The 16,916-nt window shown below is 43.3% G+C and overlaps 2 protein-coding genes across 3 annotated transcripts; one reads left to right on the top strand and one right to left on the bottom strand.

Moving 5' to 3' along the window:
• The first annotated feature begins 101 nt into the window (after window positions 1–101).
• Window positions 102–6,542, top strand: LOC311504950 (uncharacterized protein). 2 transcript variants are annotated; one of them, XM_084568309.1, is made up of 5 exons: window positions 102–1,348; window positions 4,839–4,937; window positions 5,379–5,522; window positions 6,018–6,067; window positions 6,428–6,542. In XM_084568309.1, exons 1-4 carry the CDS (start codon window positions 1,267–1,269, stop codon window positions 6,056–6,058), a joined length of 366 nt encoding a protein of 121 aa, XP_084424435.1. In that variant the 5' UTR covers window positions 102–1,266; the 3' UTR covers window positions 6,059–6,067; window positions 6,428–6,542. The 2 variants fall into 2 exon arrangements, with proteins under 2 accessions (XP_084424435.1, XP_084424436.1); XM_084568310.1 differs by having other exon boundaries at window positions 237–1,348; window positions 6,018–6,071; window positions 6,428–6,532.
• Window positions 6,543–10,536: 3,994 nt separating this feature from the next.
• znf646 (zinc finger protein 646) lies at window positions 10,537–16,055 on the bottom strand. The gene is made up of 3 exons (XM_084568305.1): window positions 13,042–16,055; window positions 11,741–12,820; window positions 10,537–11,442 (listed from the first exon to the last, which is right to left on the bottom strand). The coding sequence occupies exons 1-3, from the start codon at window positions 15,624–15,626 to the stop codon at window positions 10,548–10,550; spliced, it is 4,560 nt and encodes a 1,519-aa protein (XP_084424431.1). The 5' UTR covers window positions 15,627–16,055; the 3' UTR covers window positions 10,537–10,547.
• Window positions 16,056–16,916: the final 861 nt, after the last annotated feature.

The following is a 16,916-nucleotide window of genomic DNA, read 5'->3' as shown; positions in this document are numbered from 1 at the left end:
CTAAAGGTTAGCCGTGACAGTCAAGTACAAAAACATCTGTGTAACAACACGCTCCCAACCTAAATTAGCCAGAGAAACTCTTTTTTTCCCCTCTGATCTGATGATGTGAACTATTTACTGGGAGGTTTGGTTAGCGTCTGTTTGACGTTAGCATTTGTGGGAAAGGCAGTTCACACCATGTAAAGCGCACATAAAAAGTTCCAGGCTGCAGAGAAGAAGACTGAAAAAAAGTTTATCAGGCATTTGGGAACAGTTAAGAAAGACTTCCTCACGGTTTGGCTATAATGGAAAAAAAAAAAAATAATAGGTAAAATAAGTGGGCAGTGGCTGTCTTCACCTGGATGTTCATGACCTGCCATAAATAAATAAGTAGATTTGACTTGTGTATGTTTGTGTACCACAGAGAGCAGATGTAGTAACTGAGACAATGCTGTGACAGGGGCCAGCCTGATAGCTCTCCAGGCATGCGTCCACTGGCTTTGTTATTGCATATTTGTACTGCAGCAGCAGGCTACACCCAGCCCCAGGCATCAATAACACCACCCTGCGTCAGGGACGCTCACTATTCAAATGTCAGTTTCCAAGTGGAAGACGATCACGGATAGATTCTCTCTGCAGAGCGCATTCAAGCGGACAGAGATTATGAGAGCTTTATCTCTTCACAGCCTTCCCCAAAGACTTTTTTAAAAAGAAAAAGGCAGATAGTTTTTCTGGCGATTGTCATCTGTTTTTGCCTCAGTTGCTGTTCCTCTTCTGCGTATGGGACCCAGACTCATGCCAGAGAGTTGTGTTTTTTGGCAGAAAGCATGGAATGACGTCGACAGGCGTGGTAATAACAATGAGAACACTATTAAGTCCAGACTACACAGCCATCCGGGCTGAAGGAGTAAAAAAAAATCAAAAAAAACAAACAAACTGCAGGGTGTGTCCGTAAAATATGAAATATACGCTGTGAAACACTAATACCTGAAGTGGTTTGATTGAAACTTTCACGAACTGACACGAACTAAACCGCACACTATGGCAGAGGAGTTTCCTGTGAGTCGCGAGTGCAGAGAATCCGAGCAGTACAGTACATAGGAAATGACTCATAGGAGTTGAACTGTTAGCGTGGGTGTGTGCGCTATTAAAACAAGGCGCAGACTCCTCCGTATGACTCACTCTGATGCTCGCTTTTCCATGCTGAAAACCAGCACGGATTGTTAATCAGATGAACTTTCGGGAATTGTGTAGCCGACAGCAAGCAGCTTTTCACCCGCAGACACCATGGCTTCCAACGCTCTTTGCGCACTGTGCGGACTTATTATAGCGGCCGCGACCAGTCTCCACGGCGTGAGCGCACAGAAAAGTGAGTACTTTGATTTTTTTATTTCACCCCCAAACGAACTTTTATGAAAATCAAGAGTTAAAAATGCGATTTGTTTAAGTTATTGTAGTTTTCTTTGATTTTCTTCTTTAAAGCAAACAAACAAACAAAAAAAAAAGTTTAGATTTGTTTTCTGTGAACATGGATGCGAGTCTGGGGGTCTGCTCTCCCTCAAATGGAGTCAGATAGCGGGTCTGCTTACAGAGCCGCTTCCTTTACCAGCTGCATTTCTCACCGGTTCCGCATTCCGATCGCCTTATTTCACCCCATCCATCCGTGCCCCTCGGTGAGAAGGACAGGACACATGGAAAGAGTACACCGCCTGTGTCCAACTTGCACAAAAGGCGCATTTTTTAGTGTCTCTAAAGAAAACACACGCAAAAGAAAAAAAAAGAGGCAGCTTTAGACTTTGTTTCCACAGCCCTCTGGAGTTTAATCCCGCTGGAAAACACCAGACTCGGAACATAACATCTTGGATAATTAAATGGGTTCCAACCATTTCCTCAGGCACCAAAGAAGTGCATATTTAAACTCAAAACATGTTTGATCTCTGCGAAACCCTCTCTACATCTGGACATGGGCTGTGGATCCACCCACCCCCCTTTTCCAGTTCGTGACAAAATGCTGCACCCCCACACCCAAAAAAACACCCCCTTTTTCAGACTAGGTGCCGACACTTTCCAAGGTTTTCAAATCAGGAGTGCAAAGAATAACTGCAAAACTGTTCTTGTATCACACTTTTTACGTAGTGAAACACCACCGACACATACAAGAGGCTCCGGAATCGGAAATACTGCTGTCAGTTTCATGAGAGGTTCACGTTATCTTCTTGAACAACAAAAGAGGTCAACCAGCAGTCAAGGTTCAGCTCCTCTTTTTTCAGTCCCGGAGCTTGAGACCAGCTGGATGACGCAGGGCTGAAATCATGGGGAGAAATGCTTACAACCAGTGTGACACATTTGTGACCATGACTATAAAATGAGTCAGTCCAGCTCTTGCAGGCAAGGCTGGCCGTGGAGGACAAAGAGTCTCGGGGGGCCTAACATGTGGCTGTAATATAACCACAGAGTTAGAGGTCAAAATGCCTCGAACATGACTTTTTGAGCAGGTGGCTTGTGACTGCAGCTGCTTTAATAATGACCTGCATCGAGGAATTCATACAGCGCATATTGTTCTGGATTTTAGATTGAGAGTAAACCCCGGATTTCTTCTGGCTGAGAGTCATGAGAAAAACCAAGTGAATCTAAAATATTTCCAGTCAGTCAGATTCAGTTTGTATTAGTGGTTTTGGCTGGAACATGACAGAGGCTGCTTCGTGTTTCTTTTCCTCTAAGTTGTAGAGCTCAGATGACACAGATGAATAAATGAACCGCTACAGCCTACGTCTAGCTTGTTTCTTTTCATCCACACCGCTTGATGGTTTTGTTTCTTCTCACACAAAATACAAGTGAGCCTGAATGCATCACTGCGGACCACGTGAGAGCATTCTCTCCAGATTGGTCAGATGTGTCTGGAGCAAGGAGCAAGAAACTAAACACAGGAAGAAGGTCCTGCATTCCTCCAAGGGGAGGTCTAGTCACGGGCATGACTCACTGGGACAATGAGCCACCACAAAGGCACCTAGGCTCTCCCTGCTGTGACAAGTCAAGACGTCTGCTGTGAAAAATGACTACAGGAGGCATTTAGCTCAAATCTGGGGAGCAGACCTGGTAGCTAGAGCATGTTAACACCAAAAACGGTCCAGTCCTAGTTAGGACATAAAGATGCCACCACCTCACAAGGGTCTCTGCTTATTTTGGTCAAAACCTGAGTGTGTTTCACACCTTCCCAAACAAGCATGCTACTCCAGTTCAAATACATTTCTGCAGGCGTGAAGGCAACATTAGTAGCATCTTTGATTAGAGATCAAGCTTCTAGTTTGGGACTTTAAATATTACTAAAACAAATAAATCAAAGCTGAAACTGTTGAATCTGTGCACACCTGCTTTAAAGGCTGAGAATCACACCTCATGAGATGTAAATAGTATTTCTAATAGTATTTCTTGCGGTGTTGAAAACCGCAAATTTTTAACCATTTTAAAAATAGCTCCGTGACCAGACACAACCATGAAATGCTATTGTTAGCACACATTGTTCCATCACTATTAAGAGGCAACAATATCTTGATATATGATGGTACATCTCAAGGGACAAAAAGCCTGAATAAGTTACTATTGTGCCATTGTTCGAGGCTGGTTTTGAATGGACGTGAGGGCTTTCACAGTGCAGCGTTTGTGTTTCCTCCTCCACTGCGTGCCACTGCTGCACGGCTGCACGCCGAGACGCGAGAGGCCGGGAAGGCTCCGGGAAGGTTTCCTGCACGTTGAGCCAGTTTTCTTTCGCTTCCTCGTTTCATTTATCAGTAACCCGGTCACGTCCGCGCTCCAGTTTCACACTGCTGTGAAAAATTTCTTATCTGTTGTTGTCGTCACTCAAGCAGGTTCCCACACATTCGTTTAACTCACTGCGCTCTACGTCAGATTCGCCTCTCCGCTGGTTTTGGTATTGCTTTCAGTGATGATTAAAGCTGCCTGAGTGTGAAAGTTGCCTCAGATGATGACTCAATTCAGGCTCGCGGTTGTTTCTTGTTATAATTGTGGGCAGGAAAGCAGTTGTCTATGCAAATACATGTCTGTCACCGAGAAGGAAGAGGGATTAGTAAGGCCTGTTTCCTTGCAACAGTGATGCTGTCATGTTTGGCATTGTTTCACTCATCTTTGTCCTGGACCGTTGTTTTGCAGAGGTTTAATATCCATTATTTTTATGCGTGACCTTGATGTGTTATTGCGTACGTGCTTCTTAACCAAACCCAAACCGTTCAGTATCTCAAATCTTCATGCCAGTCTCTTCCTTCTCATCTCTGAAGTGCACCGCTCTAATTGCTCAGCTGTCTGGCTGCCATTAAAAGAGACAGAGCTCTCCATTGTGCCCTCAGAGGTACACGCTTTCTGCCTGAGCTAAACCACCGCCGTCGCTTTTCTCTGAGACGCGTTCATTCTCTGGAAGTCGCACATGTACACCGCGGCAAAAAAACAATTCAGCGGAAGCACTCTGTGAAAACACATCCTGCTCTTCACACGCGGCGTCTTGCCTGTTCATGCGCCCAAAGTGACTGACTAATTCTCTGTCAGGCACTGGAGTTGCATCAGCACTCTCGACCAAAAGGAATTTCCCAGTTTCCTTTTATGAGAAGAGAAAGAAAAAAATACGTCTAGGTTCATGTTCAGGTCACACGGTTTACTGTTTGCTCTAATTTGAATTTATTTTCACCTTTATTTCACTTTTCATTCCACAGAGAGGGTCTGTTGGACATAGAGTGTGCAGTAATCCCTGCACAAAAGCTCTGTTTTTATGTAATCCCCTCTTTTGTCTGTGTTATACAACAAAATGTAACAAGTCATGATTACAAGAAAAACTGCTTCTCTGTGTTTAGGTCAGTGCCGCAGCTCGGAGTTTTGGAACACTGATTTGGACGTGTGTGTGCCCTGCGATTCGTGCAAGCAGTACCCGAAGACCCCGTCGTGTAACACATGTAAGACACTGAATCACATTAACGTGACCGCAGCTGCTAACAGCTCACCGTGACTAGACCTCAGTTACATTCACCTCATGCTTCTCTTGTAGATGAGTAAACCAAGAGTCACACAATTAGATTTTCCAAGAAATGAGCATCCGGTTCCAAAAACATGTCAAGAAAGAAAGAGGTTTCTAAACAAAGATGGCCGCCAGGAGTTGGTTTCTCTAAAGATTTCTTGTCATTTGTATTGATATTTGCTGATATTTCTTTCCATATTTTATATAATATTAGCCGCATGTTTGTAGTTTTATGTATGTAGCCGTATGTAGTTTTATGCTCTGTGATTTGACCGACATGCTACTACATGGGGGGCACAAGGTGGGGCCACTGACTGGTAGTCTTTCCCTCAGAGTCGCAGCTGAAGTTCCTCTTGTTCTGCATCGAATCATTTAACAGGTGTATCTGTGGACGAGACGTCGGACGTGTGGAAACTGGCAGCTATCACCAGTTTCTCCGTGCTCGCCGTTGTGCTGGTCAGCGCCGCGTTGATCATCGGGGTCATGGTGCATCGACGCAAGTCCCACAAGCGGCCTCTACGTGGTAAGACCCGAGAGAAAGACACAACTTTTATAATGTGTTCTTTATGTGCTTTCCCTTAAAGAACTTAAACATCCTCTGCAATGCATCGGAGGTGGCAACGATACATTAATATTTCCTTCAAGGGAGGCTGAATTATTAATGGAAAAGCAACATGGTGTTAAGTAATCCTCTAAATATAGTTTGGCGTCTCTGGAGCAAAGCAGTTCTTGGTAAACACTCGGCCGCAGCGCAGTTCACATTTTTGGTGTGAGGACTCTGCAGCTGTGTCAAAAGCCACATGAAATGCCGCAGGAGATATTTTGTTCATTTGTACTCTGAGAAAACAGGCCGTTAAACACTGAAGGCATCTCACAGAACATGTCACGGAAGGAAAACTGTAAAACAGCTGGCAGAATTTTATTTGGCTACAGAACACCTCCTGCTACGATCGGTTTCTGTTATGAGAAATGCTTGTTACGTCATTTAACAACATGTCTTTCCTCGATTTTATTACAGAACCCATTGAAGAAACTGCGGGGCCACTTTATCAAGCTTAAAACAGTTCAGTAGGTATCATTTTCCTTTTCTTTAAACAGCGGAGGCAGTGATGACTAATATGTGAATTTGAATGACTTGTCCATCAGTGCCGCAGACCTCTGATGGAAGAAAGAGCGGGGTATGATTTAGTTCGCTGAGTTTGTGGGCGACAGTCTGTTAATCTGTCAGTGACCCGCACCAACCTATAGTGCGTCAAACTGTATCAGTTTCAGTGTGCAGTCATGCATTTTCATGGAGACGCTGTGCTTGCGCAACAGCAGACAAAGTGGTCTAATCATAGTCTACTGTTTGTTAACGTTGAACTGTTCATTGTTTAAAATGATGTAACCGTTGATGGGAGAACTGAGTCACTGTCTCTGCCTCCACAGCCTCATCTTCCTCTGCAAAACAGATGTGACCGAACCGTGGAGCGACCGCTTAGGAGCCAGGTGGAGGAACCTCTGGGCGACGAACGTTACGCTCCGACCGCAGCGTGGACCTCGGCCACACTTGGACCATTTTAATTTATTAGACTGTTCGGTGAGGAGACGTGCTCATGCTCAGTGAACACGGGACTCGCGAGGAGCACAACTCTCACACCTCCGTAGGAATAGCAACAGCATTATAACTAGTGGTATCATGTTTAGAGTTTGAGTGCCTTTATATTTCACTTAATTTGAATGCATCTGGAAGACCTTTCCAGATGTTGGATTTAGAGATAAGACAAAACTACAGTCCATGCTCCTGTATTGTATTGTGCTGGTTATTATTTTTTTTTCAGCAGGACTCCAGTGAATGTAACACAGCTCCAGCTCCAGCTGGGCTGCAGTTTGATCCCCTGCTACTCAGCGGGGTTAGACTGGATCTATCTGCCGAACATTTACCACAGCCGCCTCTGACAGATAAATCCCATGTGAGTAAGACATACTGTATCAGCACATTAAGGCCATTTGAATGTAGCTACTTTTTATTTTTTTATTTTTGGTGAAATGTATCCTTGCCTTTATCCCTGCCAGTACCTCCATGTTCTTTTAGTGGCCTGATACAGTCATAAAAAGCTGTCGATTGAGGTAGCAAACTGTACTCATGCACTGTTACTGGGTCTCCTGAGACCAACGCAGACCTTCACTGCAGGTCATTGTCTGTTTTTAATGTCAATAGATGGAGTTTTGTCTGTTACAAGGCCTGAATTCACATCACTGTCCCGGCGCTCGGAGGACAGGATGCCTGAAACACTAGACATGAAATCCCCAACTGCTAACATGTGGGAATGTTGTGAGGAATGTACTGTAGTGAAGAAAATTACCTACAGTGTTTTTAGGTGGAGCCTCGCAATCACAGCGTTCGCTAACTCTGATCTGTTAAATCCTTTCAGATCTGCAACAAGGCGAAAGGGAAAAAAAAAATGTAATAGTGAAGTCTGTTTGTGATTTTCTAAAAACGCAGCAGGAACCACGGTGAATAGGGTCGTTGTTTTACGCTTCTTCTAAAAAAATAAAATAAAATCTATCAGACTCACACGACAATGTTTCAGGTCATGTTCTGGATCTGTCTGCTTGTTGGTGGACCGCTTGCTCTCCGGCAGCAAAATTGGAGAAACATTTAACGTACAGATTCTTTTTTTTTTTAAAGTTTATATTATTTATTTTTGTTGAGTATCTCGCAGTGTTGCAATGCATCCACTGTGAGAGATTGAAGCACATTTTTTTAAAGGGACTCCAGTGAAGATTTTTGTTAAACTTCCACCAGGCCAGCCAGTGACGTTACTAAGCAATAACTAACATTTCCTGCTTATTTCTCTCATTTTTTTCCATTTCTTCTTGTATATACTGTACTGTACATGCACTGGCTTCCTTTACCTAATGCAATCTTATAAACTGCTTTGTGTACCAAATGTATTTTCACAATAAAACTGACAATTTTCTTTAATGCTGCATGTGTTATTAATTAGCAAACCACAAAAATAAAGGCATCTTCTGCAATACGAGTTGGAAGAACCAGAGACAAGCACATCATATTTTCCAAGTCTTTTAATTAAATTCAGCTATTTTTTAAATAATGGTCTTATATCCTAAACTAAGTTCTAACAAAGAAGTAAAAATCTACGCTTCAGAGTGACAAAATAGTTATATAAATATGAATTAAATACTGAGCAGATACTCCGGAGCACTGGAGATTCAATAAATCAGAATGTATGGTATATGCGTTTTTTTTTTAATTATTATTTTATTTAGCTAATCTAGCAGTTATTACTCCCGCTGAAGAAAATCTTGCTGCAAATGTAAAGAGATCCATCATTTTTCCTTCTCGTATTTACAGAGCTCTGAGATTCAACACATTACCAGTCCGTGATAGAGACCGATGGAGGAGTGTGGAGGTTAAGTGCCAAAGAAATGAGAACGTTGTACAAAAATATTATAACTTAAGGTGTCGTTTTACATTTTACAGGCTACTGTGGCATATGAAAATATGTTAGTGAGGTCATCTGAATCATTATAATTAACACACGAATAATGTAACAAAATGGCAACCTGTGATGGTTTTGAATGGTTCTGCCACGGTAGTCAATACAAAACAAATGAGTTGTGTTGACTTCATGCACTTAAACGAAAGCATATTGCTTAAAATATCAAAACCCGAAAACTAGCTGAGGTGAATTATCCAGCAGCCGACTTGCTGCTTGTCAAACTCTGACAAACAGCCACACTCTAAATTATTATAGACATCCTGTCATCCCTAGGCTACAAGTGTCATCTAAACATGTGCAAATATAAATCTTAAAAACCGCAGAGACTACATTGTTGTAGAGGAAACTACAAAGTAAAAGCTTCATCCTTTCTATGCGTCTTATATAACTACAGTGTACTCTCTACAATTAAGCTGCATGAGGCAATAAGTAACTCGTTCGAGGTATTTCACACTTCTGACCAGTGCCAAACATATGAACATGAAATGTATAAGGCAGAAAAACAATAATAATGTTAGACTGTTACAATAACAAAGGCCCTGTGTTGCAAGACTCCTGATTTGTGAAACCACAGAAGGAACAACAGGCACATCCGACAACTTGGCGAAAAAATAACCCAGAGAATCAGTAATTGCACATTTTTCACAGAACAGTAAGTGATTCATGAAGATGAAACTGGTTCGTCCTTGTTAATAAAGCTTGGTTAAGTTTGTATTAATACTTGTGCTTGGCAGGAGTTAAGTATGCTGACCACACACATGCCAGTTTGATTCATATAAAGCATCTCTGAGACAAAAGGAAATTAAAAGCAAAAAGGAACCACTTTCAAGGTAGAAATGTTCCCTGATCCAGAGATAAATTGGGAAAAAAATATATATTACTACATAAAATCTGTATAAGAGGATGAGCGAGAGGAGGTCTGTTCACATTAAACTGCTACAATCGACTGACATTTTAGGCACTGGCACTTCAACATGACCGATGCTTCTCAGAGGTTCAGGGTAGGTTACAGCATGCACAGCTAAACGAGTGACTTCGATAACCATTTGATGAGTTAAGTTGTTGAAATGGCACAAGTGGAGAAAATAGAATGCTATGCTCAGTTCAGAAACTGATTATCTACAATGTTAAACACGTCAGGTGTCTTCCTTTAAAAGGTTTACCCTGAGTGCGGACAATAACACGCCATCCTTGGCTCTTTCATTCCTGCCCGTTGTAAGTGAGAACTAATGAGTTCAACGTATGAGAAGTTCCTTAAAGGCTACATGAGTTTTAGAAGATAGTTTTACAACATTCAGAAGTTTTTTTCATATATAATATGCACATAAAATAACAGAATAAATTAACAAATACATCCATTTTAGCATACAATGTCACTCATATTATTAGCAGTACAACTATTTACTTGTATATGGTTTCACAGACCTTCAGACACACCCAGAGGTATTTGACTTAAAGTAACAGGCTTGCCCTATGTGAGAAGTATGATGAGTGGTCCTTCAACATGGACAGAGAGCTAACAAAATGATTCAAAGATAAATACAGTTTGTATATTTTGTTTCCTAAGGAACATACAGAGGCACTGAACACAAATATACGTAGCAAGAGTAATAACAGTACGGTTTTACAAAAACGTCTCATCAGTGTTAATGTTCTAACGTGGACCTGGGCTGCTCTTTTCTGTTTGCTTTGGTTGGTTGGTTGGTTGGTTGGTTGGTCATTAAGGAGGAATGAGCGGAGACTGATGTTTTCACAACCAGTCCTGTTTTGTGTTTTTCGGGGATCCATTGTATTCTTGGAAAAACATTCAAGTCTTATTACAAGCTGACCGATAAACCCTCTGGAGACTTTTCAGTGACGTCACTATCTGTTGTAGAGGTAAGACTGGAAGTCAGTATGAAATGTGCATGTCTTTGAAGGAGTTACTGTCAGGACCATGGAACACTTTCTGCAAAAAAATACTTCTTTTTACAATTATTGATAGAACGATAAATAAGAGCTAAATAGAGCACATCTTGTTCTAGATGTTCTGGAGTACAACTTTAAAGGAAGGAGCCCATGTCTAGGTCCATAAAAGTGTTAGCATCCATGCTAAAGGAGGAGTCATAGGTCTGGTTGTTCTGGTGCATCTTCTGGTGGTGCCGCAGGTTAGACTTGCTGGAAAAGCTCTTGTCGCACAGCAGGCAGGCGAAAGGCTTTTCTTTGGTGTGTATCCTTCGATGGCATATGAGCTGAGTGGACACACGGAAAGCCTTCCCACACTCCAGACACTGGTAGCGCTTGGGCTCCGTGTGAATCCGCCGGTGGTTCTTGAGAGCCATCAGGTTGGTGAACTCTTTCTGGCAGACAGAGCAGAAGAAGGAGCCCGTCTTGTGGCTGTTCTTGTGGTTGAGAAGGGAGCCGGCGTGGCGGTAAGTGCGGCCACAGTGCTCGCAGACGTGGCTCTTCTCCTCTGTGGCAGAAGTGTCGTTATTCTTCTGTGAATCCGTGATGTTTGCCGGAATATGGGACAAAGGTGGTGGAACTTCGTTGTGCATGCCACCCATTCCCATGGACTGACTTATTCCTGAGTCCCAGCAGAGGTTGTTATTTAGCGGTTCATCCACACCTTGTTGATAGGGGCCCTGGGCCATGTGGTGCATGGCATGGTGCTCCTGGAGGCCAGCTGCGTTGGGAAAGCTCTGCTGGCAGAGGCTACAGACCACAGCCCGGTCCTTTGAGTGCACCTCCATGTGGCTCTGCAGGTGAGTGACCAGACAGAAAGTCTTGCCACACTCAGGGCAGCAGTGACGCCTCATCTGGGAGTGTAACTGCAGCGCAAGAGGATCAGGAAATGTCTGGAGACACAAAGTACAGTGGTGGAGGTTTTCGGAGTGTGTCTTTTTATGGTTGAGGAGGGAGCCAGCATGGCGGTAGGAGCGCCCACACAGGTCACACCTGCAGCAGGGTGAGGGTTAGGGTTCATAATTAATTCCTACTACCAGATAGGTTAAACCAGCAGGAGACACGGGTCAATAGTGATTCTGTTTCTTAACAAGTGCAAACATATGTCAAGTACTTCTTTACTCCAACAAGATTATTCATAAATGCAGAAAATAAATATATGCCTGCTACAAGTTAATTTGGGACAATCAATCAGTGTGGCTACATTATCAGTTATATAGTTATAAAAACTACGACAGTGCTGACTAAAAGACAGAAAAAGACTTGCACAAACTATAAGACAGAAACTTACGTGAAGCACTTGTCTCCCCTCTCTGACTGCTGGACCCCAGATCGTGTGCCGTTCTCCTGTCCTCTCCGGCAGCGGTGCCTCTTCAGGCCGGACCTGCCCTGGAAGCTCTTCCCACACGCAGTGCAGCTGAAGTGACTCGCCACCCGATTGTGGATCCTCTGGTGGTTGTGCAGGATGCTGGCGAGCCGGAAGGCCTTTCCACATGTGAGGCACACGTACTTTTTCTTCTGCGTATGGATGCGTGTGTGATTGCGCAAAGCCATGGGATTACTGAAGGGCTTGGAGCAGAAGGTGCAACTGAAGTGTCCTGTCTTGTGAGTATTTTTGTGGTTCAACAGTGAACCTGCATGACGGTAGCTGCGGTTACATATGTTGCACGTGAAAGGGCGCTCCTCTTTATCTGAAGACGTATTTGATTGTGAGTCCTTGCTGCCTGAGGTTATATTACAAGTGTGGGCTGCCAGTTGGTCAACAGAGAGAAATGCTTGCTTACATTCCTTACATTTGAAAGTTTTTGATTTTAACCCCCTCTTTCCTCCAGCTCTATCCTTTCTGAGATCTGCACAGACATGGCCTAATAGCTGCCTCTTTCCTCGAAAGCCTTTTCCACAGTTCTGGCAGGTGTACTTTTTATATGCAAAGTGTGTGCGTAAGTGGTTCTTCATTGCTAGTTGATTAGAGTAAGTGTTGTTACAAACAGAGCAGTAATATTCACCTGTTTTATGGGAGTTTTTGTGGTTGACTAGACTTCCTGCATGGCGATATGTACGCCCACACTGGTCACAGGAAAAAGGTCGCTGGTCTCCAGTATCCTCCACTTTAACGGGGGTCTCCAGCTTTGTTTGTCCTTCCTTCCTTTCGGGCAATTGCTTGCAGCACCGAGCAGAGGTAAAAGCCTGATTGGCATTTGAAGTTAAGGGCTGCAATCCTCCATCTGACCTGGGACCATTCATCTGCATGAGGGCCTGGATCTGGTTGTTGAGTTCTTGGATTTTGGCTTGGTTCTCTTTGTGCCGTTTCAGGTGGTTCAATAGCTGCTTCTGGATTTTGAAGGCTTTCCCACACTCATGGCAAGTATGTCTGGAGGAGGAGACAAGGCATATTTGTTTGCAAAACAGGCAACAGTCTACAAACAAGGAGTAAAGCCCTGATGACTCAACACATCTGTTTGACACAAAAAACTGACTTCATGGGGAACTGCATTTTTACACATCAGTTATTTTTCATTTGCAACATGCTTTAGTAATTTGCATCAGGTATTTTTACATGCATTAATGGTGTGTATTATTGCTTCAACTAACCTCTTGATATCAAAGTGGGATCTCTGGTGGTTTTTAAGAGCCAACAGGTTGTAGAAACGTTTCTGGCAGACAAGGCATCTGAATACACCTGTTTTGTGGGACTTTTTATGGTTAAGGAGGGAGCCGGCGTGCCTGTATGACCGCCCACACTGATCACACTTGTACTGTCGATCCTCAGCTTCTACAGTTTCTTTGACGAGACTCGTGTCTTCATGCTGGGCAACATCATTTACCTTCATTTCCTCTTTAGTGTGTATTAACTCATTTTGCCTCTCAGCTGCACAACCGTGATTTTCAAGATGGTGGTAGTTGGTGCAGAAGATTCCACAGCTGCCACAGATGATGTTCTGTGGTTCCTCCTTGCTTCCAGAAACATCACTGCTCATATGTAAATTGTTAACCTTATCTACCTGGTCCTTGTTGTGTAGAAGCTGATGAGTAGTCAAGTCCTGCCTATTCACAAAACTTTCCCCACATGTACTACAGATCATCATCTCTCCTGGCTCATCCTCTTTCACTTCCTCGTGGGAGGACATGGATGAAGGACCTGAACTTGGAGGAGTACCATGTGACTGTGTGTGCCCTCGGAGATGGCTCCTGAGAGCTCTCATGCTGGTGTAGCTGTTGCCACATATAGAGCACTGAAAAAGATCTCCATCATCATCTTCCTCGTCTGTGTTATCATCTTCTCTGCCACCACTCAGTTGGTCACTGCTCGCATTTTCATGAAAGCTTTGTTCAAAGTAACTTTGGTCATGGTTACCATTCAGACCATGGAACTCTACATTACTTCCTGGATTTTCAGCGTCACAGTGACCATTACTGGCCTGGAAGTTTAAACTGTTGTCATAGTCACCACCAACAGAGTCATGGTGTTGCTGCAGCAGTGGGCAGCTGTGAGATTTAATCCCGGCAATGTTTGCAAATGTCTCACCACAATCAGCACACATGTGCCTCTGCATCAGTTGTTCACTGTGAGGTAGATGCAAAGTCATATCCTGGGAAAAGTCCTGATTAAACTGTTCATGGTACAACGTTCCAGTGCTGTGGTCAATTACATTCTCCTGATCAATACCAAGCAGAGGGTGAGTGCTGCCCTGCTCCTCATCTTGGGAAGAAAAGCAGCCCTGCTGGTTGTCAAGAGTCAGAGGCTCTGAGGAGAGCCAGTCTCCCTCAACATTAAGGTTAAAAGATGACGTCTGAGCTTTGTGAAGACGAAGATGACTTTTGAGAGCGGCCAGGTGGGGGTAGTTCTTTCGGCAGATGGAACACTGGTAAATCCCGACCTGATGTGACCTTTTGTGATTGATGAGACTCCCGGAGTGTCTGTAGCTTTTACCGCAGATTTGACACTTGAAGGGACGCTCATCAGAATCAACAGTTGAGGTTTCTTCAGTTTCAGGCATCAGGGTAGGACTGAGAGTGTCTGTGTCCATGACTGGGGGTTCTCCCTGAGTACTGTTGGAAGATGGGGTTTGATTATCGGAACAGTCCAAGTACAAGTGGCCATTACTTCTAATCTTCTCCTGTGTCTGATCAAAGTCTCCATGATTATCTATTGATGTCACTGAAGGAATGTTATTTACAGGAGACACATAGAAATTAGACTCAGGTGAAGCAATACTGTTGTCATATGAAAGGTTATGGTTCTCAGACAAAGTTTCTTGCAGCCCAAATGACAGAGATGAAGAGTTGTGGATTTGGATGTGTTCCTGAAACTCCTCATCGTTGGGGAAAAGTACCTGACACAAATGACAAAAATTTACAGGAGCATCTTGGCTCTGAGGTGAAAACTGGTCCAGTGGTGTGCCTGTGTATAACCCGTCTATTGAACCGTGGTCTGTCTCGCTTCTTGACTTGTGAGTTCTCTGGTGGCTGTAGAGGGCAGCCATGTTATTGAATAGTTTGAAACACACGGTGCACTCAAACATTCCTACTTGGTGAGTCTTTTTATGATTGGTCAGGCTTCGATGATGTATGTATGATTTGTCACACAAATCACACCGGAACGGTCGCTCCACTGCATCATCCGAGGTCTCCAATTGTGCATTATAAATAACATCCGACTTGTCCTCAGATGGGCTGTTTTCTGTAGAGATCCCAACATTGGCGGAGTGCTCACTAAGATGATCTTGGTGTTCATTCACAAATACATCTCTATTTTCAGGCGCAGAATATTCCATGTCTACCTTCCTATAAGACTGCTCCTTTGCCCGCCTGGCAAGGTGAACCCTCTTGTGTGTAGACAGCTGTGTTGCCAGACGAAAAGCTTTTCCACATTCTGCACAGGAGTACTTTTTTGGTGACGTGTGGCTCCGGAGATGACTCTTGAGGGCCAGAGCATTAGAGTTTTCTTTACCACATATGTTACACTGAAAACAACCTACTTCATGAGTCTTTTTGTGGTTAGCTAGGCTACCAGCATGTCTATAACCACGTCCACATTCGTCACATTTAAATTTGCGTTCTTCATCTTGTTGAAGATGAGCATCCATGTGCTCCAGTAGACTGGGCATATTGGGACATACCATGCCACATTGTTTGCAAGGGAAACCTGTTGTCCTGCCTGGGTCTTGCACTGCCATCACAAGATAATGATTGAATTAAGTGCAGCAGACACAAGGCATGGAAATATGCAGGAAATAAATGCATTAGCCGTCTTTCTTGTCCACACAGAAAGAAGTCGGTTCTTGTAAGGTCCAGGAATTTTGCAGGGAAAGGTGGCTCCACGCAATTAGGAGAGGGACTTCAGTTGTGGAAAAGCAGGCAAACTGAGCTGTTGAGGATAAAAAAGATATCAGTTAGAGCTGTGAAACACTATTTGCTTTTATACAGTAAGTCATGAATATATTGTAGGATGCTACAGACAACTCATCACATTTTTAACCCAGTTAAGCTTTGATAAATTATTTTTTTCTTCCTCTCACAGTAACAATAACCTAAAACAGTTATCAAACGTTAGCTTAATACGTCTCTGGTAGTAGGTATAGAGCACCAAAGACTGACTTGTTACTGTGAAGGTGGTTAGCTAGAAACTACAAAAAAATAGAGAATACCTGACATGTTTTGCTACATTTCTGCACCAGCAGGCTAACTGAGCTAGCTATGTCAATAAACCGGGAGAACAACTCCTCCCACTTTAATTCCAATTCAACTGCATACACTTATCGTCTCCGCCTGTTTGAACATGATACACAAACGCGCACACGTTGTCTTTTTTAGGAAGCGCGAACCAGTTTATCGGCAATTTTGACGGACATACGTGAGCTAACGTATACGAGCTACCAGCTAGCATCACCACAGCTAGCTAAACAAACATTGCACCAAAAAAGCAATAAGTCGTTTTGAAATGCGGAACAAAAACGACATCAAATGCGAAAAAATCCCATACCTGCAGCAGTAATTGTTCAAGGCAAACCCTGAAAATGTATCTTCATTCATTATTTTAAAAAACGTTAATTGCATGTAAAGGGCAATCCCATTTTCTCCAATTGTCTTTTTTCTTCCATCCCCACTTCCACATTGCGCTTGTTGCTAGGAAACAGGAAATGTGCAGCAGAGAAATACTTCCCCCTTACAAGTAACTAGGTGGGCGAAATCTTTCGTTATTAACCTTGGTGGGCTCAGCGCTGAATAACTCCCAACGCAAATACTGAAGGGAAATAAAAGCCAATAGCCCGTTAAGCTGCTGCTTTCCACGAAACATCTAAAGTAACTTAGCTGTTCCACACGGCAATTTTAGCTGACATTGCTAGCTCTGCCTCTGAGTTAGGAGCACTAACAACCATTCTTCCACTATGGCAGATAATATGCTAACTTTATTGTGACTGCCATGTTTTAACAGGGAGGGCCATATACGTTTATTAAGTAACTTA

Source organism: Chelon labrosus, assembly GCF_963514085.1.
Source record: "Chelon labrosus genome assembly, chromosome: 19".
In the NCBI taxonomy this organism is placed as follows: domain Eukaryota; kingdom Metazoa; phylum Chordata; class Actinopteri; order Mugiliformes; family Mugilidae; genus Chelon; species Chelon labrosus.
The sequence above is the reverse complement of the archived record's forward strand: the minus strand, read 5'-3'. Positions and strand labels throughout refer to the sequence as shown.